General features: G+C 39.1%; 2 protein-coding genes across 3 annotated transcripts; one reads left to right on the forward strand and one right to left on the reverse strand.

Moving 5' to 3' along the window:
- The first annotated feature begins 484 nt into the window (after positions 1-484).
- LOC130171147 (EEIG family member 2-like) lies at positions 485-19,115 on the forward strand. Of its 2 annotated transcripts, none has more exons than XM_056379006.1 (11): positions 485-737; positions 5,581-5,701; positions 6,785-6,814; positions 7,237-7,353; positions 7,939-7,985; positions 8,911-9,005; positions 12,097-12,198; positions 13,196-13,430; positions 14,196-14,332; positions 14,623-14,692; positions 15,458-19,115. In XM_056379006.1, the coding sequence occupies exons 1-11, from the start codon at positions 592-594 to the stop codon at positions 15,498-15,500; spliced, it is 1,143 nt and encodes a 380-aa protein (XP_056234981.1). In that variant the 5' UTR covers positions 485-591; the 3' UTR covers positions 15,501-19,115. The 2 variants fall into 2 exon arrangements, with proteins under 2 accessions (XP_056234981.1, XP_056234982.1); XM_056379007.1 differs by having other exon boundaries at positions 12,100-12,198.
- Positions 19,116-19,187: 72 nt separating this feature from the next.
- henmt1 (HEN methyltransferase 1) lies at positions 19,188-24,561 on the reverse strand. The gene is made up of 9 exons (XM_056379005.1): positions 24,331-24,561; positions 23,957-24,069; positions 22,831-22,965; positions 22,441-22,623; positions 22,082-22,268; positions 21,057-21,270; positions 20,767-20,896; positions 20,185-20,348; positions 19,188-19,593 (listed from the first exon to the last, which is right to left on the reverse strand). Exons 1-9 carry the CDS (start codon positions 24,403-24,405, stop codon positions 19,484-19,486), a joined length of 1,311 nt encoding a protein of 436 aa, XP_056234980.1. The 5' UTR covers positions 24,406-24,561; the 3' UTR covers positions 19,188-19,483.
- Between the last annotated feature and the right edge of the window lie 2,138 nt (positions 24,562-26,699).

Here is a 26,699-nt window from a genome sequence, read left to right on the forward strand (position 1 = left end):
ACTAATTCTGTTGAAAATTTGTTAAAGAAGTGTTTATTCAACTGTACGAACATTTTGGAGTCTGCAGTTTTGCCTGCATTGTGTTATGATGACAGGTGTTTTTTTATTATTTTGTGAACCCCTAACCCTAACCCCAATGTGGGTAGGATAAACAGCAGACACACCTCTCTGTATAATGCACTACAGTTCAACTTTCATGAAGGTAGGATTTACTGCAGCAATGTTAGACATTAGACTGCATTAGTTTTAGCTACGTGTTCCTAATAAACTAAGAACTGGGTCTAAGAAGGACATGAACATGGCTGAGGCCCATTTGAAATTATGTGCTTTCATACAAGCTTTAGATAAGTGGTATGAATCTTTAACAATATAAATATTAAAGCTAAGAAGAAAAAGGTGCCTTTATTTTGAAAATCCAACAGAGGAAGTTGCTCTCCTTCTTCGCGTCACTCAATGTGACTGTTGTCACCAGCAGCTTCACCATCCTCCCACAACACAACACTACACTGTATCTGTGCCACAACACAATGGGGCTGTAATGTCAGCGACAGGCGAGATTAGAGCATCTTCTCAACAGTACTGAGTCTGTGTATGGATTTAATGATGATGAAAAAGAAGAAATTCAAGTTCAAGGTGGATTTTCAGCTGGACGAGCTCTCGTCGGTCCCCTTTGTCAACGGTGTCCTCTTTTGTAAAGTCAGATTGCTGGACGGCGGCTTCTCCGAGGAGTCCTCTCGGTGAGGATGTTTGGTTTTAATACTGTTTTATATAACACTAACAGGAGTATTTTCTCTAACACGCAGGGTTAAACTATCTTAGTAGCTTCAGCCTATTAAACTACGTTCATAGCTAACGACCTAGCAGGCTACGAGATTAACCTAAACGAGCTAACGTCTGTCAGTTGTCTACCACTGTAACGGTGTTTTAGTTGTTCAAATTCAACGTTACTGTCCACTCAAAGCTATTCTAACTGAGTACAGCTGGGCAGTATTGTAAACTATATGTTAGCATTGACTGGCGGAAACACACATTTGCAAATGTAACAACTAGTGCAGAAATATCCGTTAATTAGTTGGCATTTTCTTCATGTTCAACACGACATCGTCTTTCTCAGGCGAACTTCCTCGCTGGGTTGTGGATTGATTCATTGACTTGACACATAACTGCTATAAAGCTAAATGTCACTCCTGTATAGCTATTGCAGCACAATCGATATTGTCTGTTATGTCCTGGATTGGCTTTGGTCCCTATCTTGTCGTAAAGTTATCATGCAAGTAGGTGAAAGGAAGGTGTTTGACTCACTTGCTTAGTCAACCCGTTATTGATTATAACTGATCGGGCGATGTCCACTAGTTTTTAATGGCAGTGCATAGCTGTACATCCTCAAAAGTCATTTATAGTAGGACAATACTGTCTCAAATCACTTCTGTCTTATAGTTGGAAAACGTTTCTGTGTAAATGATTGGGAGGAGTGTGGAGCTGCAACGAATGAATGTTGTTATTATCGATTAATTGTTTTGCTTATTAAAGGAGGAGTAAATAGAGAAATTATAATTTTCCACTAACCAAGGTGATGTCATTAATGTCTTGCTTTGTCTGGCCAGAAGCATAAGATATTCAGAAGAGAAAGAAAAGCATCAACCTGAAGAAGGAAGAAACAGCAAATATTTGACACTTCTGTTTAAAAACTGCCTTAAACAACTATTCAGATTTCAAAATAGTTACTGATTAATTCTCTGTCCACCTACTAATCAATTACTCAATTAACTGTTGCAGCCCTGAATTGAAATAGTGGCATGAAAGGAAATGACTTATAATCATTATTAAGTGTCACCCCTGGGTCCACAGCAGTGTCATGATAATGCTATTATTGCTGTCAAATTGAAACCATCAAAGACAGTTCTCTTCTCTTTCACTCACAAGTTACAGTTAGATTAGCTTCTATCACTGTCACATTATAGATTAAGCATGTGGGACTGCAACAAACAATTATTTTCATTCTTCAAGACTATTTTCTTGCAAATTCATTTGATTTATACAATCTCAGAAAATAGTGAAAAATGCCCATTACAGTTTCATAAAAACCCACGGTGACGTCCTTATGTTACATACGTGTGATTATTATTGCATTAAGACACAGGAAAGCTGCAGACCCTCACAACTGAGAGGCCGGGACTTGACAATAACTATTGTAGTAAACTCCCAGCTATTTCAGGCCGACTGCACATGATGTGTCATTTTCCTGTCAGTCAGTCGCTGGAAAACTGAGACAAGACAGAGTCAAGCTAGTTTGCTAAACCTAATGGATAAATGGCTGAAACATCCAGCTTCTGACCCATAGAGTGGTACTAGTACAAATTCAAAATCGTGTAACCCTGTTGTGTATGACAAAAATATTGTAAATACGGTATATACAACAATAGTATATGACTACATCTAATTATATATTATTTCACACTAAAATAATAGTTTGAAATAACATCCAGTTTCAAATAAGTTAGAATGAACATGACAGGTGGTATCAGTGAAAGGATACTTGAGCTCACCTGAAGGGACCGTGGGAATGTCAGACAGAAAAGATTTGGAACCACTGCAGGATGGCGAATGAAGCTGAAAATTTGTTGCTTTACAAAATACAGGCCATAAAATTGTCTGTTAAAGAGAAGAGAGATAATTGGCAATGAAAGGAAATGAACTATACCAATTGTTCAGTGTCACTCTGGGCTCCACATCAGTGTTAATGCTATTATTGCTGTCAAGTTGAGACAAAGACAATCCTCTCTTCTGTAACCTGTTTGGGCTTTCACTCATAAATTAGACGGGCTTCTAACATTGGGCAAAGGGAAAAGCATTGTTTTGGAGGGAGGCTGTACAGATTAGATGGTCTCACCCTGATTATATAACAAGCCCTCTGTTTGCTACAGTTAGTAGCTCTTATAAAATGGCTAAACAGAAAGGTCCAGTGTGCGCTGGACTTTCTGAATCAGGATGCATCTAAGGTCATGGCATTTTAAATAGCTACAATTTTCTCTGGATCTTTCTTCCCATGTGAGCAGCTACTCCAGCTAAATAAGACAGACTATAAGAGGTTCTTTTAATTCCATAACCCAGACAGTGAAGTTTTGGCTCTAATGAAAACATCCTGTTCTGCCTCTGTAGTGCTTTACACTCCAGCCCTTTGTTGTTTTTATGTCTTAGCCTATAGATTTTACTCAGAAGAAGATGTGATCACAAGTCTGAGGGTTGTTAAATCACATTTTTCTGCAGCAGTTTGATTTGTGAGACACCCCAAACTAGATTTCCTCTGACACCCTTTGAGTCATCTTAACTGTGAGTCTAAGGGAAGTGGAGATTGTTGTTTTATTAGCCTTTTTTCCCTTCGGTGTTGGTTGTCATCAGGGCTGTGCCATTGTTTCAGCCCAAACAAGTTTTTCTTGTTATATAAGTTTGCATTTTATGACAAATTCAGAGTTGATGCTTTCGTTGCATTTTGACACAGGAAAGCTTTGCATCAAATGCATAGATTTGTTTTCTGGATAGCGAAGTTTATGTGCGAAGTCTGACCGCAGCTGCCTTTAAAAGGAAAACAGCTGTAGTTTAACAAGATATGTGACCCATGTAGAGAGAAGAGAGTGACGACCTCTGCTTGTGCTTAAAACTGGACTTACTCACGCTCACTAATGGGATTTTGCTGTGCTGAGAACTGCTGCGAGCTACAGTGCATGTAATCAAGCCAGAATTCCTGAAGCACACAGTGTCCAGCTGGCTGGGAGTTCCCTCTCCGACTCTGGGAGTTGACTCTGATATTTCTCGACCTCAGGATGAAGTCAGTGTTTGTAAAACTTTGGTCACACATCTGCTGCTTTTTATTTATACTGTGCAAAATAGGCCTGTATATACAGTAATTCTCAACCGTCTCAACAGTGATCCCAACACCGTGTTAATCATTTAAGTCTTATGCTATCTTTAATGCATAAGCTATTATGCATGTGTCCTCAGTCTTTTGTCACTATTTCCGATGAATACACTTGTCAGATTTGCTTCTCTTGCATTGAAATCCAGCACAGACTTTCAAAATGAATGGCGTGTGGGCTGTCTTAACAGAAGGGAGTTGGTTAGGTGAGTGGGAGAGAAGACGATGCCAGTGAAAGAGAGGCCATCTGGGCTATCGTAATGCTGCCCACGCGCGTCTTTCTCTTTCACTTCATCTCATCCTTTCACTGAGAGTAGGCTACATCTCACAATCATTTTAACTCCTATCTGCTGGAGGATGTGCATTTCTCTATTTCTCCCATGCCGATACAAGCCACACCAACCGCTATAACCTTTGGAATCACCAAGTTACATGAATCAATAGGTGAAAACATGACCGTAGTTAATTAGATCCTTTATGAAGTGGCGAGAGGAATCTGAGGATAAGCACATGAGCATATATTGGCAGTTTGAGTCCATAGCCTTAAGCAGGGAAGAGATGTGAGCGCTGTTAATCCAGTAGTCATTCAGCCCAAGTGGTTTTCATTGTTATGTAATAGTGATATTAAAATTGATGAAATGACAGTGTGTGTGGTTGTGAATAGTGCTGCATGAGTAGGGCTGCGTGTGGCTTTAAATTTCTTGATACTATTGTGAATACATTACTTTTTGTCTGGAACGATACAAAACATTTTTTTTTTACAATATAAACATTTGTTTCCAGAAACACTTTTTCCGAGCGTCAGTATCTGATGCGAGAATAAGTAAGCAAGATAATTCAGTAACAGAATTTGATACTATTCAATACTGAGAGTCTCTTAATATGCCGTGCTATGGATACATTTCAGTCAGAACTAAAAGGTTTTGAGGTTTGATACTTAAGTGTTTTTTCTTGTGTGTGTGTGTGTTTTAAAAAGAGCTGAACAATATGCATTTTTTAATTTTCACTGAAAAAAAAAGAATAATAATAATGGTGTTATTTTTGTTGTCTCTTGTACCAAACAAACATGTTCCTTTTTGCATGGAGAGTATGATTTGTAGGCTGGGGTGTCTCTGTAGTACCACAGTGCTTATGGTGATAACAATGCACAACAATGTTGTGACATATTTTACCTTTTATCAAAAAAAGTTGCAGCTCCTGTGATCTTTTGCAGCTCCTGCATTTTGGATATTGCAGTTTTTCTTATTACGATTTTGATTATATTTCGATTGATTGTGCAGCCCTTAAAGTAATAAACATCCTTTCCCATGTGCAGTACATGATGCATTACGATTCTGGTTCTGAGCCAAACAGTTAATCAGTGGTTATAGTGCGAGTTGTCCAAACCGCTAAAGGAAACGAACCAGCTTTTCAGTTGTATGGTGACATGCTCTAATGATTGAGCTCCATAAGGAATGAAATCCCAGTGTTGTCAGTGTTTGTGACTCTTTCTACCTGTTGAATCTGACAGAATTACCTGATATGCTACTTTTTCTCAAAGCTGTTTGTTCAAAGTTTGTAAAATCCAGTTTTAAAACTGACTTAAAGCCAACAACATTCAGTCCGTGCTCCATGTAATTTTGACCTTAGCTTGTGCCTAAAGATGTGTTTGTGATTTCCTCTTACAGGGAGCCAGTGCAGGCCAATTGTGTTCGATGGAGGAAACAGTTCTCTTTCCCCTGCAAGATGAGTGCCAATGCAGGGACAGGTGTACTGGACCCTTGTGTGTGTCGTGTATCGGTCAGAAAGGTACAATATGTGGCTGCTGAGCTCCACTAGTGTTGATGCATGCATGTGAACAAACAATATCAGGTTAAAGATGCAGCAGACAAAGTAAAGTCTACTGGGCATGTCAGTGTCAAAATAATATTGCTGGTGGTTACATACAGTTTTATGTGCTAAATTGAAACTGGAGAGTGAAACCTGAGCTCTAAAAGTGCAGTTAGCAAGCACAGCATTCTGAAGAAAAACAGACTCATCAATGTGAGATCTTTTGCCTCCTATCCTTTTGCTATCCCTTAACCTTTAGCATTTAACATGAATGTGCTCGGTGCAGTCTAATCATGTCGTTCTACATAGTTTTTATGGATGTAAAGGCTAAAAACAGCAGTAAAATCGAAGAAATTAATAAGCCTAAACAGGCCTTCCTCCCTAGTAAATGCTTCTTGTGTGTCCATGTTGTGTCTGTGTTCTGGGTCCAAATGCATCAAAGTCTGTGTAGATTTATGACTAAAACTTGTGTGTACACAGAAAGACAGAAATATGCATACACATTCTTTTTGTGAGATTTATAAAACCATATGTGGGCCTGGTTCTTTTTGTAAATCTCAGTCATTGTGGAAGAGGGCGCACATGCACAAACCTCATTTCCACTCCTGCAGTTTTTCATAAATGGATGTAGAAATGAAATCAGAGCAACTGTCAACCATTATCACAGCTGCGGCTATTTATAGCACCCATACCATTAATCTATCGCATATATCTGTAAACAACCATTGCTGAAATATCTCAATCATCATTTTCAAAAATGATAACACAGTTAGGGAGATTGGAAAAACACCTAAGCAAATTGATTAAGGTTACGTCTTTCATCTTACTTGGAAAATGGCACATGCATGTTTTTTTGTGCATACACATTGTTTATATATCTCTTCACTTTTATCTGTATGTAGCCAAGTATTTTGGAATTTAGTTAGATCTCAAACACGTGTGAGGGGCAGATGGTGTTGACTCTTTTTAACTAAATCATACTCAAATGAAGCTTTGAGACTTGAGGATTTTAAACGTTTTGTGTAACATTTTAATTTAAATGTTTATGCTTCTCCTCTCCAGGAACTGAAGGGTGGGAAAGCATATGCAAAGGTAATATGCTCACATACTTGTTATCTAACCCCCATATCCTAACCCAACCTCCAGGTCACCTACATTTACAGTAATCATCCATATTGATGTAGTTAGCCTTTTGAGCCCATAGCAAACAGATGGCCTTCACTGCCTGCAGGTTGGCTCATTATCACATTATCATGTGTTCTCCCTTCCACTGTTTGAAAGTAATTATGTATGTAATTATTATATTCCCTCAATGTTAAAATTGCAGAATGTTACCAGCTTGTTATGGAAGAAAAAATGATTTAGAAGATGTGTCAATATTGTTCAGTTTCTCAGTTTCTCTCACTCTGAGTCCTGTCTTTTCACATCTATAGATTGTCACATTGCTGACTGAGCAGGAGATCAGTCTCCTGAGAGAAAACAAAGTTCACCCCTTGTCATTCTTTCTCCTTCAGCTTGGTTTTGCAGATCTGAATTTAGCAGAGTTTGCCGGCTCAGGGAATACAACCCGCAGATGTCTGCTGGAAGGCTACGATACCAAAAATACTCGTCAGGATAATTCCATTCTCAAGGTAACATTGAGGCAACAGTAAAGCATCCACAGCACCCTGATTTGACTCCTTTAGGAGGTTACTCTGCTGTTTTGAATATAAGCATGGTATTTTTCTTAACCGGGAACGAGGCAGGGAAAAGGTTTTTGCATAAACATCTAGCATTGACAGTAACAATGGCCAGGTGCCCAGGTAGTCCATTAGATTGTAGCCAGAGATGAAACCATTGATGAAATCTGGAAAATAACTGGAAAATGTTGAATTTGGCCTTAACCCTGCCAGTATCTGCTGCATTTCATGAAGAATTATAACAACCTCTAATGTGTGACAAAACCCCTACAAGAAAAAAAACTGCTAAAAATCCTCACGTTACATTTGTAATTGATCAGTGGGTGCAGATTTTCCCATAGCTTTTTAAGATTAGTTGATTAAACTGCAGTTGTCCTGTGAGTTTTGGAGTTTGTATATTTGATTCATTAGTACAACTATGCTGAACCAAAACACCTTTCACCTTTTTTTTTCTTTGAACAAAGAATCCACACTAATGGAAACCTTGAATGCAAGTCAAACCTGAATCAATTAACCAATATCTTTTTCTTGTCATAGGTAATCATCAGTACACATCTCATGTCAGGAGATCCCTGTTTTAAAACGTAAGTTAAAGTAACATTTTTCTGCCTTTGGTATGGTATGGTATTAAATCTGGTGTCGTCTGCAGTTGATACTGTATTGGGTCAGTCAGGGTTGGTGTCAGTTTTCAGACTTGTAGTTCTGTCAGTCGAAAATCTTGACTGTAAAACGCTTATGAATTAAGGATTGCACTGAGTTTGAGTATTCTTGGGAAAGTGAACCTTCCCAAATTTTGATATTTATATTACCTTTGAGAAACCAGAACCCACTGACCTTCACTGTGCTACACTCTAAAAGCCATGTCCTCTTTGCTCTTCTGTGTGTAGTTTAAGCAGTGCGTTGTTGATTACTTAATCTTACTCAGTCTCTATAGGGGTCCATTTTTTAAACAATTCTTTGCCAAAGTTGTGACATCAAATCTGCTGCTGACTGCATTAGTTTGAGAGCAGTTCCAAGAAGGTGTGGTCCTCACAGCTGTCAACACTGTGATTTCTCGGACTTGGGAAAGTTTCATGGGAATCAAACAATACAGGATTATGCAAGCCCAAGTAACTGTTAGATAATCAGATTTTCACATGTCAATAGCACTGACTGATTTCATTCTGCAAGTAATAATCGTACTAATTCCTCTAGTAGAAACAGTTTTCAGTTAAAGTATGAATCATTAGAGATACATGCTGCTTAACCCAAGGGCAAAACTTGACCTAAAAATTATTCAGCAATCTGTATCATGTATTTATGTCAAAAGCTGAATGCTGTTTTGAATGGTAGTAGTTTACGACCTGAATGGTCTTTCCCTTGATTAAACTATATTTTTTAATACTTTCCCCATTTCCCCGTTTTTGTCTTTATCACTTACCCTTGCTTTTTTTCAGATTGATTTAAATACCTGACACATTGAAATACAAGAAAGCAAATAAAGCCTCATTGTCTTTCCTCTGTCCTCAGGCCTCCCTCCACAGCCACAGTGATTGGGATCCAGGGTGACGGAGAGAGCCTGCTGGAGGAGAGGAGGGGAGGAGACTCACAGAAAGGCTGTTCTGGTGAGACTGGCCACACCACATTACACTCCTCTGCTCTGCTTAGTCATGCCATTTTACAGGGACCTGGTAAAGAATGCTCCTGGTAATCACTGGTATAGATTCACATTGAAATGATGAGTATATATTTCCACCAACTTACGGGAAAACTAAAATATCCCTCCTAACCACAGAATGTATATAAAGATCTTACCTCTTTATATGCTCCCAACATTTTGGATTGTGTCACAAGGCTGAAACAGGATCCCATCTGCAGAGTTGTGTGCTGTAGACAAGCACACTGTAGAGAAAGCTCACTCTGCATGAGTAGATTTGCTCAACATTACGTCATTGCTCATCGTTATTGTAACATCAGTTTCTATTCAATGTAGCTGTTTCAGATATCAGATCTTGCCCATGATGCTGAAAACAAAATAAGAGACTGAATTTGTTTGTTATAGTCCAAGTTTCCTGTCTAAATTCAGATCAGGAGAGGACATCATTTACTGTAAGTAATACCTTCTGTTTGAGTCTGGTCTGAGTACTCTTTTATATCTAATTTTGCTCTTTAACACCTTTGGCAGTTTACAGCAAGTAAATGAACATCACTTTTATCATTAATTGTAGCATTACCTCTGACTTCTTGACATATCCCACCCCATCCTTTTGTCTCTACCAAGTTTGAAAGCAAACTCAGTCCTCATTGCTAATACAAACTGAACATTGCCTGATGTTGCTTTACATTATTAAAAGTTTTAGATGGGTAAATGACTGGAAGGCTGGAAGCAGCTACAAGAGGGAAGCCTTATTTACCACTAAGATTACAAATAAACATCTACATTCAATCTGATATAAAGCAGTGGATTATTGGTGTACCAGTTAACTGGTAAGAAAAGCTGTATGTGACAGCAGGTGCACACCGCAGGTTGGTTGTTGAACTCAAAAACTCCAACACATAGCACCAAGTACCACATCTTACTATAGTGTCCTGTAGTATGTTGTATGTAAGCATACATACACCACATGTGATCATGATGCAGTTACTCCAACTTTATGAAGTAGAACCTTGAGGTTTTTGTATTGGCAAGTTCTTTAGTTAAGCTGCAGATATCAATCTGATAACCCATGTCTGATTTTCTGTGTGTGCATGTGTATGCGTGTGTGTGTGTGTGTGTGTGTGTGTGTGTGTGTGTGTGTGTGTGTGTGTGTGTGTGTGTGTGCACTCACGTCTCTACAGTGTGATGCATTTCCGCTTCATGTAACTGCTGTTTATCTCCCATCCACTACTATGAAAATATTTCTCTTGCAGCTGTCCCTTTCTGCTACATTTGTCTCCCTGGTTTCACCCTCTCTCTCTTTTGCTTTTTGTGTGTGTTCATGTGTGAACACATCACAGTGTTGAATGCTTGTTCCTCCTGGAAGCTTCAGAGTGTAGTGCAGCTCTTTCATGTATAATTTAAACTAGCTCTCCTCTAGATTAACTACAATCTGCTCTGACCCTGTAGGCTCTTACATGGTTAAAAATAGGACTGTGTGCAAGTCTGTCAACGGGGGTTGTGTGTTTGCATGTGCACCCTACATGTGTATTTTTCTGCTGTACACAATGCTCTTTCCTGTCAGCATCATCGTGCCTCAGTTGTGCATGTTTGCAGCGTGTGTGATCAGGGAGGTTTGGTCCATTATGAGAAATTTGTGATTTGTTTTGATAACTTCATGTCTCCTTGTCCTCTAAGACGAGCAGGAGTTGGACAGTTAATCTAATGAGATATTTTGTTTAGCTATAGATGCAGAGGTCATGTGAAACGACACTCTTCCATAAGTGGGTCAAACATAACTCATATTAGAATCAGTAGTTTTTATTAATAATAAATGTTATCCTCATAATTTTGCACAAAATAATTATTTGAATTTTATACAGGGGTTAATGATTTCTAATGTTGATTCAACATTTGCACACTGGCATATTGCATTTTACACAGCTGTTGGGCTTGGCAACTTGGCCAGATGTGATTCTTTTATTTTCACTCTGAGATCTCAGACAAGATTTTTGAGGAATACATTTTTGACCCACCTATGCTGACATCTGAACTCTGAAATGTTTCCCCTCTCTGCCAGCTCAGTCTTTTGCCAGTTTTGACTGCTTGACATTAAAAGGAAGGTGCATGTGTTCATGTTGCCGCACATGTTTTAAAAAGGCTCAAACTTAAGACACAATTATACACAATGTTCCACCTCAGCTGGCAGAACTGTCATGTAACAGAATGAGACAATTTCAGTTTCCAAAGATATTGTGTATTGCAGAAGATTTCCTTTAGATTGCAGAACTGTCTCTTACATGGTTATCATGAACCAAATATTGTGATGGCATCACATCAGGAGTTACCCTGTGATTCCCAGACACTCTTCTAAATGTGATTATTCCTGCCTGAGCAAATCTGATGCTGTGTCCACACATTTGCCAACTGTGGACACTCGCTCATTAGCTCATGGAAGCTGAACTGAGGGAAAGTGTGCGGGAGGCAGAGAGGGGAGTTTTCAATGTGGTTCTACTGCTGACAGTTGATAGCAATAAACTACGAATCAGCAGCACATTGATAAGATCCAGGCTGTATGAAATAGATCACTATGTTCTCTATAAGTAGCAAAACAGAAACTGGGTTTGTGTCTGTGGTCTAAATCGAAAGTTGTCTGGTTGAGACGGAGCTCAGTATCTGGGACCCAAAGTTTGTGGTTATGTTAGGCTAACCTGCAAAGTGTGTTGACACATATAATGGAAATTTTACAAACACAGCATGCAGTGCAGGCTGATTTATTTTCATGTTTTTACTGTGTTGCTGTTTTATTTCCGGTTGATGACAATCAACCACGAACCACATCATCACTTCAGACACAAGTTGGATCACTTTGTTCAGCTGAGAACGAGCCTGGTAATAATTAAGCTCACAGACTGCACCTCGACTGGTTTCGTATTTACTTTGCACTAGTTTCTTTCTGACTGTAAGAGGAAGAATAAAATCCGTACATGTAGTATTTTTGATCATTTTTTGCAGTAGAACAGATTCTTGTTGAACTTTCAGGAATGTGTCATCCCCCGTCTGTCTTTTCCTCTGTCCAGCAGAGAGTCGTGAAGGGAAGTGTCCGGTTGTTTCTGATGAGCTGGGGGGCTGCGGCCATTCCCGTACATCCAGCTACGCCAGCCAACAGTCCAAACTTTCAGGTAGGGACACCCCACATCTAAAGAAAATGCTGTTGTGGGCCTGACATGGATGGCAGACAATCATACAGACCAGATGTAATAAAACAAATGTAACTTTCCAAACTAAAACCAGTTGTTATCAGCCTCAGCTACATAACACTAATTTTTTACTCTCCTAAAATCATTTTTTTATTGGAGGAAATGTGTGTGGAAGATCAAACTGAGGAAACCCTCTGACTAAGCAGGAGGGAAATGAGAAAACATTTTTCCAGTGACACTTCACTGCAGTTCAGACTAGAGGCTCGAGTTTCCATTACAGGCAGATCAGATGACTGTAATAAAAGATCACAGGAAATGAAGAGATGCACAGAGAACAGCTCTAATGGCCCTCTAATTCTGAATTTGAAGACGTATTTCCTGCCACAAGTAACTCTTGATAGATTTATCTTTACCTCGTATTAGTGGGAGTGAAGTTTTCTCCTTCTTGGCTGTAATGAACTCATTTCCTGAGATCTCTTTTGCTTTAAATGGCTCACTGAAGACATGAACAGCACGTGAGTGTGTGGGTGTCACCGCAGCTCTACTGAACTGCTAAATCCTTACACACTGCAAATCAGGTCTGCAGGACAGCAAAATTGGTTTTAACAGAAAAACTAATACTGTATAAATGCTGATTATTGACTCGTGAACTAGTATTTTAATTCTGGTGTTGGTAAATCTGTATCTTTCTTTCTCTGTATCTTTCTATTTATCTTCTTTCATCAATGTGTTAAATACAGATTGGACCACTGGTGCCATTACTACATCAATGTGTAATATTATGAATGCTACAACTTCATAGGTTCACAGGGCATACATTTACTTAACATTACTGACAGTCGGTTGCATCAGCCTAGTGGGAGAGACTTTTAGAGGAAAGGTACGATCAGTTTAACCTAAAAATGTCAAGGCACCTCAGAAGTAACAGAATATTATTGAAGAACTGTTACTGTATAGTTTTAAAATCATTCTTTCGCAGGCTACAGCACGGGACACTCCCGCTCATCCAGCATGTCAGAGTTCAGCCATCGGAGAAACCATTCAGTGGGCAGCGCCTCAACGGGCATCGGCAGCATCCCAGAACCCAGCGAGGACCGAGACAAAGAGTCGAGACCCTGTCCTGCACTCCCTGAACACCCAGTCTCCTCCGCCACCACTAGCAACCCACAAGGCACACCAGTACGGAGTGCCTCATCCTGTGAACGACTCAACAGGTAATTTGGCAAGTAAAGCATCACAAGGAGATGCGATTCCTCTCATAGTAATATTTAATGAGCAGAAATGCGATAACATTTTATTGTAGATAATATAATGTGTACACATTAGAGGGGCAGTTATTGTAGGCAAGGTAAACTGTAGACATAATCACACCTGAGACCTGTGTTACATTTCAGGAAGCAGCTGCCCTGCAGTGAAATGCTGCGAAGCAGAACAGCGGAAGAGTATTTGTGGTTTCATCATGTGGTGTCAACAGGGGCTCTTGTGTATAAAAAAAAAAGTTAGTCATTGTGTTTATGAGCAGCATGTTAGCAGAGCAGCAACCGCCTTAGTGCCTACTGTGTGTCTATTCACTGTACACAAAGTGTACAGCACAGAGTTGTAGGTCACCCATATATTGGAAGTGTTCAGAGCCCAATAAACAATCATTTACGGGCGCATAGCATGATTAAAACACGACAGCTGGATTCATTAAAATAGGAGAATATCTGTTCCAAGAGACGACGACTGAAAAACGCAGCAGCAAGTGGCCCTGGTAAGTTTGGCGCCACTAGCAAAAGCACTTAATAAGAATGGGTCGACTAAAGTGGGCATCGTTTCCAACTGCTTAAATTTGAATCCCATGGCTCCCTGGTCAACCTCATCCCAGATAAGCACAAAATGAAAAGTCAAGTTCAGGAAAGAAACAGCACTTTAGTTTGCAGTGGAAACCATTAGTGGTCAAATAGACACAAAATGATTCTGCTATATCTTTCTGTCAGACATCCAGTGAAACAAGACTCCATGGAGTCTCAGCTAAAGAGAATGGACGACACACGGGTGGATGCTGATGATGTTGTGGAAAAAATTCTTCAAAGTCAAGATTTCACACCCAGCTTACTGGACTCCAGTGCTGAAGGTAAATCGCACACACAAAGACACAGAGTGTGGCCTTTTTTTTTGGAATTACCATGTCTGTAGGTTGGTCTCATTTTGACAATATTCTGTCATCCCATGAGCATGAGCTGTGTACTTTGTTTTGTATTCAAGGTCTCATCCTGCTTAAAGCTAGGAAAAGAAAGCTGCTGTCAATATGTGATTATTTATAGATTGCCTAGCAACTGGCTTCTCTTCATGACAAGAATTATACAGGAGGATGCTGGTGTTCTCTGTACTGACTGAATGTTACCACATGTGCGTCTGTTTCAGAGGAAGGCTTGCGTCTGTTTGTTGGGCCTGGGGGAAGTACAGCCCTTGGAAGCCATCACCTTCCCACCAGGTGAGCCTCACAAGCCTCCAGATATTCACTGAACTGAGGCCACTTTACATGATTTGTTCCTTGGTGTAGCTGAAATGGGTCATTAGTAGTAGATTTAATTATCAATGATGATTCCAGCTTTGTCTGGTATTCTAGTGCAGCCTGTCTGCACATCTCATTCCCAAGCTCACTGCTTTCAACTGAAGATATAAAAATTGGTCATAAATATAGTTTTTGTTTTTTAAAAACACAAAAGGTTGACAGTCTAGCATTTAGCAAATATCACTCAAATGGGAGTAAATAGTGCTTATTCAGGGGACTATTTTCAGCTGTGGATTAATACAAGCTACTGAGTATTTAAACCAGCAGGGCAGTGTATGAGATGTGACTAAAAATAAACTGCAATGCACATGTTCATTGTAATGAAGGGACAAGTCCCCCATTGCAAAAGTGTGGCTCAATGATGGGTTTTTAAATAGTTCTTGGACAACTATGGAGCTCTGTGGCAGAAGAAGAAGCTACAGTATACCGGTCTTTGGATACGCAGACAATACTTGTTAGTAGGATCGATACGCTGTTGGTTTTGCTCTTTGCTTTGGAGGTATTGACAACAACAAGAGATAATATCACCAGATGTTCTTTAGTGCCCTTGTTTGGTGTAGTTTGAGAAACATTTTAACAATAGAAAATAGAATAAGATGCATTATAAGTTGTGAGCTTTACTCTGTAATGTCTGAGTCTGTAATTACATACAATGGTTAATTTTATCCTTTCTTGTCCCCCTAGGGTTGGAGCTGGAGCGTATGAGCAGGTGGTGATAAAGCGTTAGACCTACAGCCTCCTTTATGATGGACTGACACTGCTCACATCCAAAAAATTGGAAACAAGGCTGTGTCCATTTCAATCTCCATTCCTAAAGCTCATTACCTGATCAGCATGGTGTCTAACCTGATCACCCTTTGAAAGGTTGACATTACAACAGTGCCCTCCTGTGTTCATATCTGCCGTTTGACACAGTAGCTTCCTGGCAGATTTTTAACTGGCAGAGGTGGACAGTTATCATCTCAATGTAAACACACACAGCTGTGAATTAAGGAAACTGATACATTGACCAGATTGTTCAAATCATTTAACGTATGTCACAGAAACTGCCAACACCTCACTTTCTGGGGATCAACTTTGTCACCCAGCATCCAACCCCAAATCATAAACTGTTAGTGACCGGAAGAAAATGATTAACCTTTCATCTCCAATGGAGGACTGAAGGACTGACTCGAAGGGAGATCTACACTGAAGAGGAGTATGCCATACGTTTTCAATACATTCCTTTTGCCTCAGTGTTTATTTTAGACGTCCTTCTTAAACAGGATGTTCTATTTAATATTAGCCTATAAGCTGCAGTTGTTGGCGCTCTAACAACAGTCGGTGTTTTGGAGCTGAGAATATTTTACTATGAAGACGAGGCGTCAGACTTGAGCTATTAGATGTGTGAACGCGGGCTGTGAGTGTGGTTATGTGTCTGCTATGTAGTAAGACTACTTGTATTAGTAGTAACACAGTGTCTCCCCTAGGTTGACTGCCTTGACAGGGGGGGTGGGGGGTAGGGGGGGTGTCGGCTCTCTTTGTAGCTGTAACAGCAGGAGAACTGCTACGGCTCTTAGGACTACCTTCCCCGACATTAGCAGCAGAGCTGCTAGTGTCCTCGCCACTGTTACACTGCTATTTTGGCCCGACTTTCAGATGGTTGGGGTTGACGTCAGTCTTTGGTTTTAGAGGGATTTATAACAGTTGTTGGAAAGCTTTTATTGCACTTACCGTAACAAGATGTCAACTTGTCTCCTCCTCCTTCCCCACAAGCTAGTGGTAGGGGAAACACTGAGTAACCGTTATCCTGTTATCTTGGATGAGGGATGGATATATGATCTATTGTGAGAAATGCTTTGTTGGTACTTTCAAAGAGAAAATGAGAGAATACGACAGTTTGCTTACTTGTAATAATAGAGGTCCCTCTTTGCTCTTATCTGCTGAGGATTGTTGTAGAAAATCCTACAGTACTTATCTGCCCTACACAAGCAAAAAGCATCAACAATGTATTTGGTCAAAACTCAGTTGAGACCCAGATCTGACCTTCTGAAATCTGCTTTGCTGTATCACCAAAACAATACTGTAGAAATGCAAAATTCCTGTTAAAAAAGAGCTTTCAAACACCAAAACACAGAAACTGCACTCTGGCCGTATAGATACTGCACTCTGGGTTTGTATTGCTCCTTGGTTTGCGGTAATTACACTTTGGTTTCTCCTTCATATACAGCCTACTTGAAGCTAAGGCAATGCAGCTACGTATATGAAAGTTAGCTGGGGACATAGCCACACCTAGCCTGAAGTTCAAACAGATGCACTTTTTGCCCTTGTTATATGTAAATGAAAATATTGTCAGTTACTCAGTTTCTTATTCCACGTAACTAAATGAGACAGAAATGACTGAGAAAAAAAACAGCAAACTACTGCTTAGGGTAACTAGCTTAGCAGACCTTAGTGACTTCCATTTTTGCTTTTCACTCCAGTGAGTTAGGTCGTGTGATTTGGTGTAGTTAAGCTGCCACTAAGTCACATATTGTAATGTACTAAATAGTAAATTCAATTATGAATTTAGTTTTACAGATACAAATCAGATTCCCATCAGCTATAAACTAAATAATCAAAATAAAGTTTATTTTCTTGATTAAACTAGCTTAAAAGGGGAATAAATCTAAAAGAACACATTTTGTTGGTACATACTGTGTTTTCATTACACATCCCCTGAAAATAATCCAAATGCAGAGTGCAGAATCTATGGCAATGACTTTTTGGGGGTAAAATAATCAGGCTAAACAGTTGAAAATAAAGGTATTGCAATATTTGTATGTGTTACATACTTTGCAAGCCAGCCTCAAAACATCTAACCTGTTTTATCTTGACATCACTGTTTCTGTAAATTACTGCTCTCTGCCTATGTAGGGCAGTAAATGCTGAACAGAATAGTGGCTCTTATGGTAAATACGCTTGAATGGGTATAAATCCCAGTGTTTCAGATGCGTATCTATTTTATATCTACGCTTTTCAGCTATATTTCTCTGAGCTCGCCTGTTGACCGGGTGGCTTATATCAGTGAACAAATCAAAGCTCCTGTTAGGCATAGACAATTTCAACACTGCAGTATACAGTACAGTGAAAGACTAGTTTAAGTAACCCACTGCCATGAAGAAAACACTAAACAACAGTAGCAACATATCAACTGTTGGGTCAAGCAGTCAGATTCATATACGATTAGTTCTACAGAAAGAAATCTAATGTAACAACAATATAAATCTACTGAGAATTTTGAGATCCTGCTTGTGTCATGCATATAGACCATTTGCATTTCTAACCTAATAGGGGATTAGGTTACAATTTTTTAGACTGAGAGCAAATTAGCCAAAGTACACAGATCTTCTCAGGCCTATGCATAACCTGTAATGACAATACTAGACAAATTATGACTAGCGAACAGACTATACAGTATCTGCAATCTTCAGTCTCCTGTTATAACCCATAGCAAAAGTGGGATACAGCCTCTTCTAGATAAACTATATACATGTTATATCAATATCTGCACAAGCGTCATCAGTGTATGGTGTTTTAACTATACGTCAGTGTTCTCTGTTTTTATGTTTGTGTGTTCTGCATGATTAAGATGTCCTTTTGTTAGCGTGCAGAACTTGACAAATCATCTTTTTCCTAATTTGATATTGTGCCATCTTTTAATCTCAAATTTTGACACTGAAGGAACAATTTCACTAGGCTGTCCAGCATGTAGAGTCATTTTGTTCTCATTACTTATTGTTGAAAGCAGATATCTGCACAAATATCAGTGTATAACTGTAAATCCGTGTTCTCATTTTGTATTTGTGTGTGTCTTTTTTTATGTTCAGCATGGTTTAAATGTCCTGTGTTGAAAATCACATCTATAGGATATCGGTGTCTTTGTTTTTGAATCTTTCATTGCTGATATTGTGCCATATTTTAGCTAAATATTTTATTGTTTAGGGTAAAAAAAACATTCGCACTACATAGTTAAGACAGTATTAAGAGTATAGCTACCAAATGTCAACCAGATTTTTTTTTTTTTTTGTCTTTTTGGATAAAAATCACTTGTTTTACCTGTGCGTCACAGGTATGTTCATCTTGGTACCTAACATGTTGTTACAAACATGGTTGCTTCTTCTCTTCTGTGAAGCTGTTGTCTATATAAAACTGTAAGACGTATTCTCCTGTAAAGTGATGTTCTGCGCTGTTTTGACACTGTCCAGTGTTACCTGTTACAGACTTGTTCTTTCGACCAACATTTGCTTCCTTAACAAGTGTACTGGATGCTTCAAACGTGTACCTTGCACTGAATTAAACCGTTTAAAAGCCTCAGCAAATACAGAGCCTTCAACCTGTGGTATAATTCACAGCATTCACAATATGAACATTTTCTCACATTTAGAGTTTTATTGTGATTTTTACATTTGGATTTTCTAAGTGGTTTTCAGTCTGTACAGTGATATTTTGGAGGCCAGTGGATATTCTGTCTTCATTGACCCACCTTAAGACATTTTATTCATACTCAAAACACAAAGTTGCAGTCCAAACAAGCCATCTAACAAATCCAAAAGTTTAACAGTGCATCTTGGGATGTGTGAGTTCAACTTGCACTGTAAGGCAGGGAAAGCCTTTGGTTACTTCTAATTTCCCTTATTAAATCTAAACAAATCACCTACTTGTCCTGAAAACAAAGCTCCATCCTCCAGATCAAACATTTGCCTCCCAGTTTTCCTCTTGTTCAGCAGTGTGGGAGTCCTGCCTGGCCTCTGCATACCCGCTGTCCTCCAAATCATTATGATCCTCCTCTTCTTCAAGGTCTAACAACACAAATGAATGACCAGAGTCACAACCACAGAATTATTCAGTCATCAAATTCATAGGCTGATGATACATGATTTTTATAAACTAGTGGTGATTGTGGAGACTAAGCTTTGAGAACCACTGAAGCACTAAGGAGCCAATGTGCGGTCAAAATGGCGACATCAGCTGGACTAACCTTAGTATTGCACTTTATACATTGGGTGTTGCTCACCAAAACACAGTGTTTATCTTTGAGGCCTGATAAACAAGAAAAATGCATTTTCATCCTAAAAAAAAAACCAACTGCAAAGCCAATTTTCAATCCAGTATTGTTAAAATCTATCTATCAAGTTTGCATTCTTCTTCTCTGACTTTTTTTTTTGCATTGCTGCACATCTGGGTATGTTGCCACCACCTGTAGATCAGTGAATAGTGTGCCATCATTGGCAGGATTGAGTATCATGTGACATCACCAGCAACATCACTAGTGGAGAGGAAATATATACACTACTAGGGGAATAACTTCTCATACATCTTCTTTCCCTTCTAATATATTAATGTTGACATTTTACACTTTTAAAAAAGAAACAAAACTGATCACATGGTACCAGTGCCTTGTTCCTGGTAATTGACAAGCACAGCAGCGCCGTCCTGGCTGAGTTTAACTTCGGGTTCATCCAGTAGTAGATGTCTGAGATTACAGACACTTCCAGTCAAGGCACTGATTTTGGGGCAGCAGGACCACAGTACATCCAGTGGTACGGATACACACCTACCAGCAGAGACAAAAGGCAATAAAAAGTGGTTACTAGCTGGAGGATATGGCTGTGTCTCAGCTTAATACTATCTTAATATGAAGAATAAAGTATGGTTGATTAGTTTTAGCTGAATGAAAGAAATATGACGGCCACAACATAGCTGCGTTTTACTGGCAGCTACATGTAAACAGAAATAAGTACAAATATCAAAATTTTAAAATTTAAAAATTTGGGAGGAAAAGTTGAGAAGTTGAGTTGAGCTTTTCCGATACTCTTTAATTATTGGCAAGGCATGAAAGGTTATTAAGAAAACTGTACTGGAAGAGAAGACAGTATCTTCCAAAATAGCACCACAGGTCCTGTTCATAATTTGCTTATTTCTAATTTACTGTGGAAATACTATTCCACCTCATCTTCCTTGAGGAAACTCACCTGCGCAATGTGCAAGAATCTTGTTGTCTTTGGCTATTTTTCCAAAATACATCTTCCTCCTCTTCTTCCTGATCCTCTGACACACTTCTCCCACACTGCACTACTAGACTTCTCATCTCTGCTCCACATGCTGAAGGTGTGACATTTGAGTAGGTAGAAAAAAAGAGAGCAAAAAATGTGTTTTATAAGTGTACGATTAATCAAGTTAATCAACAACACCTAGATTCAAAACTCTGGAAGTACAAACACGTTCCAAACTTTTAACTTGAGAACTACTGTGGGATATTCACCTGTTTGCTTCTCTTCCATCTCCATGCTTTGCTCTGAGACACATCCCTCTCCTCCTGCCGCAGTCTGACACAGTGAATAAGCACCACTCCCCTCACCAGTTCTCTCCTCCATCCATCCACTCTTTAGCTTTTCTGCCCAATACAACACCTCGCTCACCAGCACCTTCCGCAGGGTGTTGTTGTCACGCAGGCTGGGAAAGTTTATACTGTACAGCTGATATAGAAACACATAAAAGACATAGATCAAAAATCAGAGCTTGGATCTGTACATAAGGATGATCAAGAGAAACTTTTGCAGTTTGAGATGTGATATTTGTGCTGTCATAGTGATCATAAAAAATCTCTAGCTACCGACATCAATGCTGATTAATTCTAGCAGGTCAATATTTGTTTACACCAGTGAAAAGAACATCAGACCTTAACATTTATTTTCTTAAATCACACACAAAAGAAAATAATCTGCCTGTCCAGTTTACTTGTGTCTATTATCAAAATTTGACTTTGTGACTGTGTGATTTACAGGTTTCCCTCATTCAAGGGGACATTGAGGGTGATCTGTACATGGGTGTGGTACAGGTGTCAAATCAACCTTCACTGTAGTTCGTAAGAGCAACCAGCAGAGGCCACTAAAGCTTAAAAATTACCTAATGCTGTTTAAAAAGCAGAGTAACTGTACCTGCAGCCTATCATAAGCAAATCAGTTTTTTATTTGAGCATTAAAAGCTGTTTTTACTGTTCATTAATGTCTGTTTTCAGTAATTGACAAAGTGTTAGTGTCAATTCTATCAGTAACATTGCAGGACACATGGACACTGCAGTAGATCTATAATCTGTATTGGAGCCGCAGTCATTAAGTACCAGGTGTTTTTATTTCTTCACAACAGGGACGTTGAAATTGGGAAGTACAATTCTCCCATCCTCACCCCCTACTCTCACATCCCTGTGGGGAGGAGCTAAGAGGCAACAAACTCTGGGCCACCAGAAAGTCCAACACACCAGTAATACATAAAATTAAACATACTCACCAGTGTGTATGAAAAAACATCCTCTGCATTGTCACCCAGCACCATGTTGCAGCCATCTCTCACCCCGCGCCGGCGAAACACCCCGATCTGAGAGCAGAAGCCGACTCCCTCCTGCTGGCCTGACGGAGCCTGTCCAACACCGGTGAACTCCACCTCATAACCGAACTCCAAACACACCTTCAGAGCCCTGAGGAGGGTGTTGTTTTTCCAAACTAAATTCAGTTCAAATCATTTAACAGCACTGATGACTTTTTGGTTCGATCCACCCATTGATATTTTCCGCCACTGCCTTCCTCATTAAAACTCTCCACATCAAAAATCTCATCTTAACGTGGATCTTTAAAAACACCATACTGTACCAGGATCTGAACTCTGCTCTGGTCCACTCAAACTTGTGGTCACTGTGCCTGAAACCAACCAGTCCGGGGAGAAGGGGGTTGAACTCAGAGTTCGGGGTGCTGACGATAACCGCTACTGGGGTCATGTAACCAAACACCACCTCAGAGAAGCTCTTCACATCAGCAAGAGTGAGGTGCTCTATGCTGGACACAACCAAGGAGGATACAAGGTGATAAATAATGGCACAGAGGCACAGACGGCAATAGAAAGATGAAATCGACAAAGAGAGAAAGACAGACAGAGAGAAAGATACAAGATCAAAAGAACAATAAAATATGAAAAAGACTCATGTTAATACTGGCAGATGCTTTAAGACGCTGAGCCTTAACATTACAAGAACAGCCACTTACAGCTCTATACTGGTCACAAGATCAAATCCTCTGAGTCGGGCGTCTTTTTGTGTGACTGAGCCCTGATACAGCTCAATGCGCAGCTGATCATAACTTGGCTGCAGATAGTCAGTTGATATAGGAACTAATCTGTGCCTGGCAGAAGATACAAGCAGAGTGTACACATTATCAGTCCACACAGTGAAAGTTACCACAACAACTAGACACACAAGGTGAATGAGGAGTCAAAGATCAACCGATGCTTTGACAATCACTTTATTTCTTTTTACCTCTTATCCACTAAGCAGATCGAGAAGAGGTTCATGAAGACAGCTGACTTTTTTTCTTACCCGCCACATCTGGAAATAGTTTAACTTCTTAAGGTTGACAATTAATATGAAATGTTTTTGACTATTTTTGATGTTGATTATGCTGTTTGCTTTCAGTACTTTGGGTCTTTACCAAAGGAACTACAAATATTTGGATGTGAATCCAACTCTTTAGATTAAGCTTGTGTTTGAAATGGTTTCACATGTGTTACACTTGTCCAGACTAACCTCTTAGTTGGGTTACTGATTTAATAACAATAACAAACTGGGCAATGATTCAGTGAAATCATTTATCTACATTTAGTATAGTGATATTATATTGTGTTGAAACATGTGCTTGAAATTGTTTTTTTCTGATGTAAGCATAGAGTTTCATTACTAATTCCTGACCTTTTGCATATGTCACTGATTATTGAGAAGAAAGAGAAAAAAAACGGGCATTAATATTAGAAGAAAAGCAATTTTTTCTTGTCTGTTTGCTGCATGAGTTGTAGTTACATCTTTTCACCTCAAATACCAACAACATATGTGCTTAATGTATATAAAATAATGTAAACTGCAGTTTTGCAACACACCTCTTTACATTAAACTTTAATTTGACAATTGTGTGTAACCTTGCATCAATCTATTGCTGCAAAAAAATTATCAATTAAACTGTCTGTTTTAGTCTTTGAAATGTCAGAAAATAACGAGCTCTACATAATGTGCACCTGCCATACCGTGATACATCATGCATATACTGATATCAGAAGAAGAAAACGCTTATTTCAACCATGAATTATAAAGTATTCAGATGCACCTTTGATTTACATACATACATCTTTTTCTTGACTGTGGTCCCGTTGATGTCCACTCCAACCAGAAGCTCAACTTCACGGTGAAACTTGAGCTTTTGGAGGAGGCTACACTCACTACACCCCAGGTCCACCACCTGAGGAGGACAGAGACAAGACGTGTGAGACGTTTAATCAGCCAGAGGAATAAACCTTTGGCTCCAGGGAACAAAATGTTAAAAGTTATCCCAGCAATGATTGCAAAGCCTCGCAAGGGGCAATTGATGCTAAAACCCACTGTAGCTAACATTAGCTTTAACTGGTTCGGCGACAAAGTTAGCTACGGTCGCCCAAACAAACGTCAGCATTGAAGCTAAGGTGTGTAAAATAAATATGTTCTTGATTAAGATGTTAGCTACCTTTTTAGGTTTGTTCCTCTTGACAAAATCAATGACAAATTGATGTCTCTGCCTGTGAAGCGGCGGACTGAACATCTTGACGTTTAGCTAACATGTATCACTCCGCCGGCCTGCAGATGGCGCTGTTGTTATTATCTTTGTCCATGTTTTTTTTTTTTAGATTAGGCGATACTTGTAAACCAAAGACAGGTGTGTGGTTGTGAAGGCACATTTTCCACTTTTAAAGTAGTTGAGCCACACATAGGTTTAGGGATTGCTCAGTCCACCAATTATATTCTGGCAGAAATTAACCTCCATCTGGATGGATCACATGTTTAGACATTCATGCTCCCCAGAGGATGAATCCCACTGACTTTGTTGATCCCATGACTTCTTCTGAGGCCACCAGCAGGACAAAATGTATCCTTCATTTTTTCAAGTAAACAGTTAATAGCTTGTTTTGTCTTATCCACGGGTGGTTTACTAAATGATCCTATCTCAAAGCAACCACAAAGAGACATAAAGCAACAACAGAAATACACAAAGAACCACAAAGAGGCAGAAAAGGACCCTGAAGACTGTGATGTGAGAAAGATGTGGACGGGACCACAGCGATACAAACAAATACAAAAAGACACAAACCAAACACAAAAACATAAAACAACTATAAAGAGACACAAAATGACATAAAAAACAACTATGTGAAATGACTATAGAGAGATAAATCAACTACAGAAGGACAACAAATAGATACCAAACATATACAAAGGAATGGAAGATGACCACAAAGAGATGCCACTGATTTCAGTTTGGTTGTCTTGCATCTATGTATGAGGGGTGGGGGCCTTGTATGTCTTAAAATTATAAAGAATTTCTAGCATTCGTGATTAAGAAATTACTTAAATGACAAAGCAATTATGAAAATAGTTGCAGATTATTTTGCTGTGAGTGGATGTGACTTATAGTTATGTTAATATTTATATTTTTCAGAGTCTTCCTAAACTAACTAATGCCTAAGACATATGATATTCCCTAAACTGACAAACACTATGTCATTATCCTACCAATTATGGGCCATATTGCATGTTGGTGCTTCACACCTTCTTGATAAATAATGATGTCTCAAACCACAGGGCATGCCTCCAATCAAAGGTGTTAAGAAAACAAACCTTACGCCATAAACACATCATTCAGTCTCTCATCAACACATGATGTAATACTAGTTTGGAAACAATGACAGTTGTATTTCCAGAACAGTATGTGCTGCTTTGCCTTTCAGTCTCAAGGCCAAAGGCACTGTTGTGAGTCAGAGTGCAGTTGTATACGGGTACAAGAGTGTTTTATTGACACCTTGAGGGGAAAAAACATGTCATTGTAGAAATTTTCTTATTATAACGGATTATTTCATTTCATAACATATTTTTGAACAACATTGTAGCTTATGGTCATCAGAGATATTCACAGTGATTAATGCATTTTTAAAAGGCACTATGGTTTATGTAAAAAAAGAAATACTACAGTATAGTCCCTTTCCAGTGAATACATTTTGAGATGTTACAGTAGGAAAAGTACAAGGATAGCTAATATTAACTTCATGATGGCTGACTTGAATTTAGCTGCTTCAGTTTCCGGGTCCCTGTGATGAGCATGCCGCCTCGCTGTCACGCTGTCTTGGCTTATTGGGGCCCCTGAATAGAACAGAGCCATCGTTTATGTAATTAGAAACACATGTGCTTTTTCTTCAAAGATAAGTCAAAATGTCTGCTGTGAAAAAATCCTAATTTGAAGGCTTTTTTAATCTGAACAAACATGGGTCGTTTCAAGATTTATCAATTTATCATTTTTAAAATCACACAAAAATATATATTTACGACAACCAGTAATTGCCTGACTTTGTGACCTGTAACTACATTGCAAAATTACAAATTTGATACTGAATATGCTACTGTAATAAGAACAAAGGGGGGCTCCTGTTCTGTCACTTTGCATTTGACTAGCAACTGAAAACACCTTTAAGGCCTTTAAGAAGTAGTTCAGACTTAAGCTATTAAAAGTACTTGGTTTAAGGTCTGTTTTTCACAAATTCGAATGAATTATTTAGAATTTACTATTATCAGCAGATAAAGTTGATATGGTGAATGTGTTGGCAAACAATGGCTAATGTACACATAAGACAGAACGCAACATTAGCATTCATTTGTATATTGTATATTTGTCATATCTATGTCCACCTGATGAATTTAAGCCCAATATTTACCCTGCTTTTTGACAATTGGTACTGGTTGGACTCCACCAACTCCTGAGGGAAATATGTGGCTCTTTAGCTGCTAAATTCTCCACTGTGTTCACCAACTAGTTGCTAACTGTGTCTGTCAGCCATTTTTTTGCCA

This window comes from Seriola aureovittata, chromosome 6 (genome assembly GCF_021018895.1).
Source record: "Seriola aureovittata isolate HTS-2021-v1 ecotype China chromosome 6, ASM2101889v1, whole genome shotgun sequence".
Lineage (NCBI taxonomy): Eukaryota > Metazoa > Chordata > Actinopteri > Carangiformes > Carangidae > Seriola > Seriola aureovittata.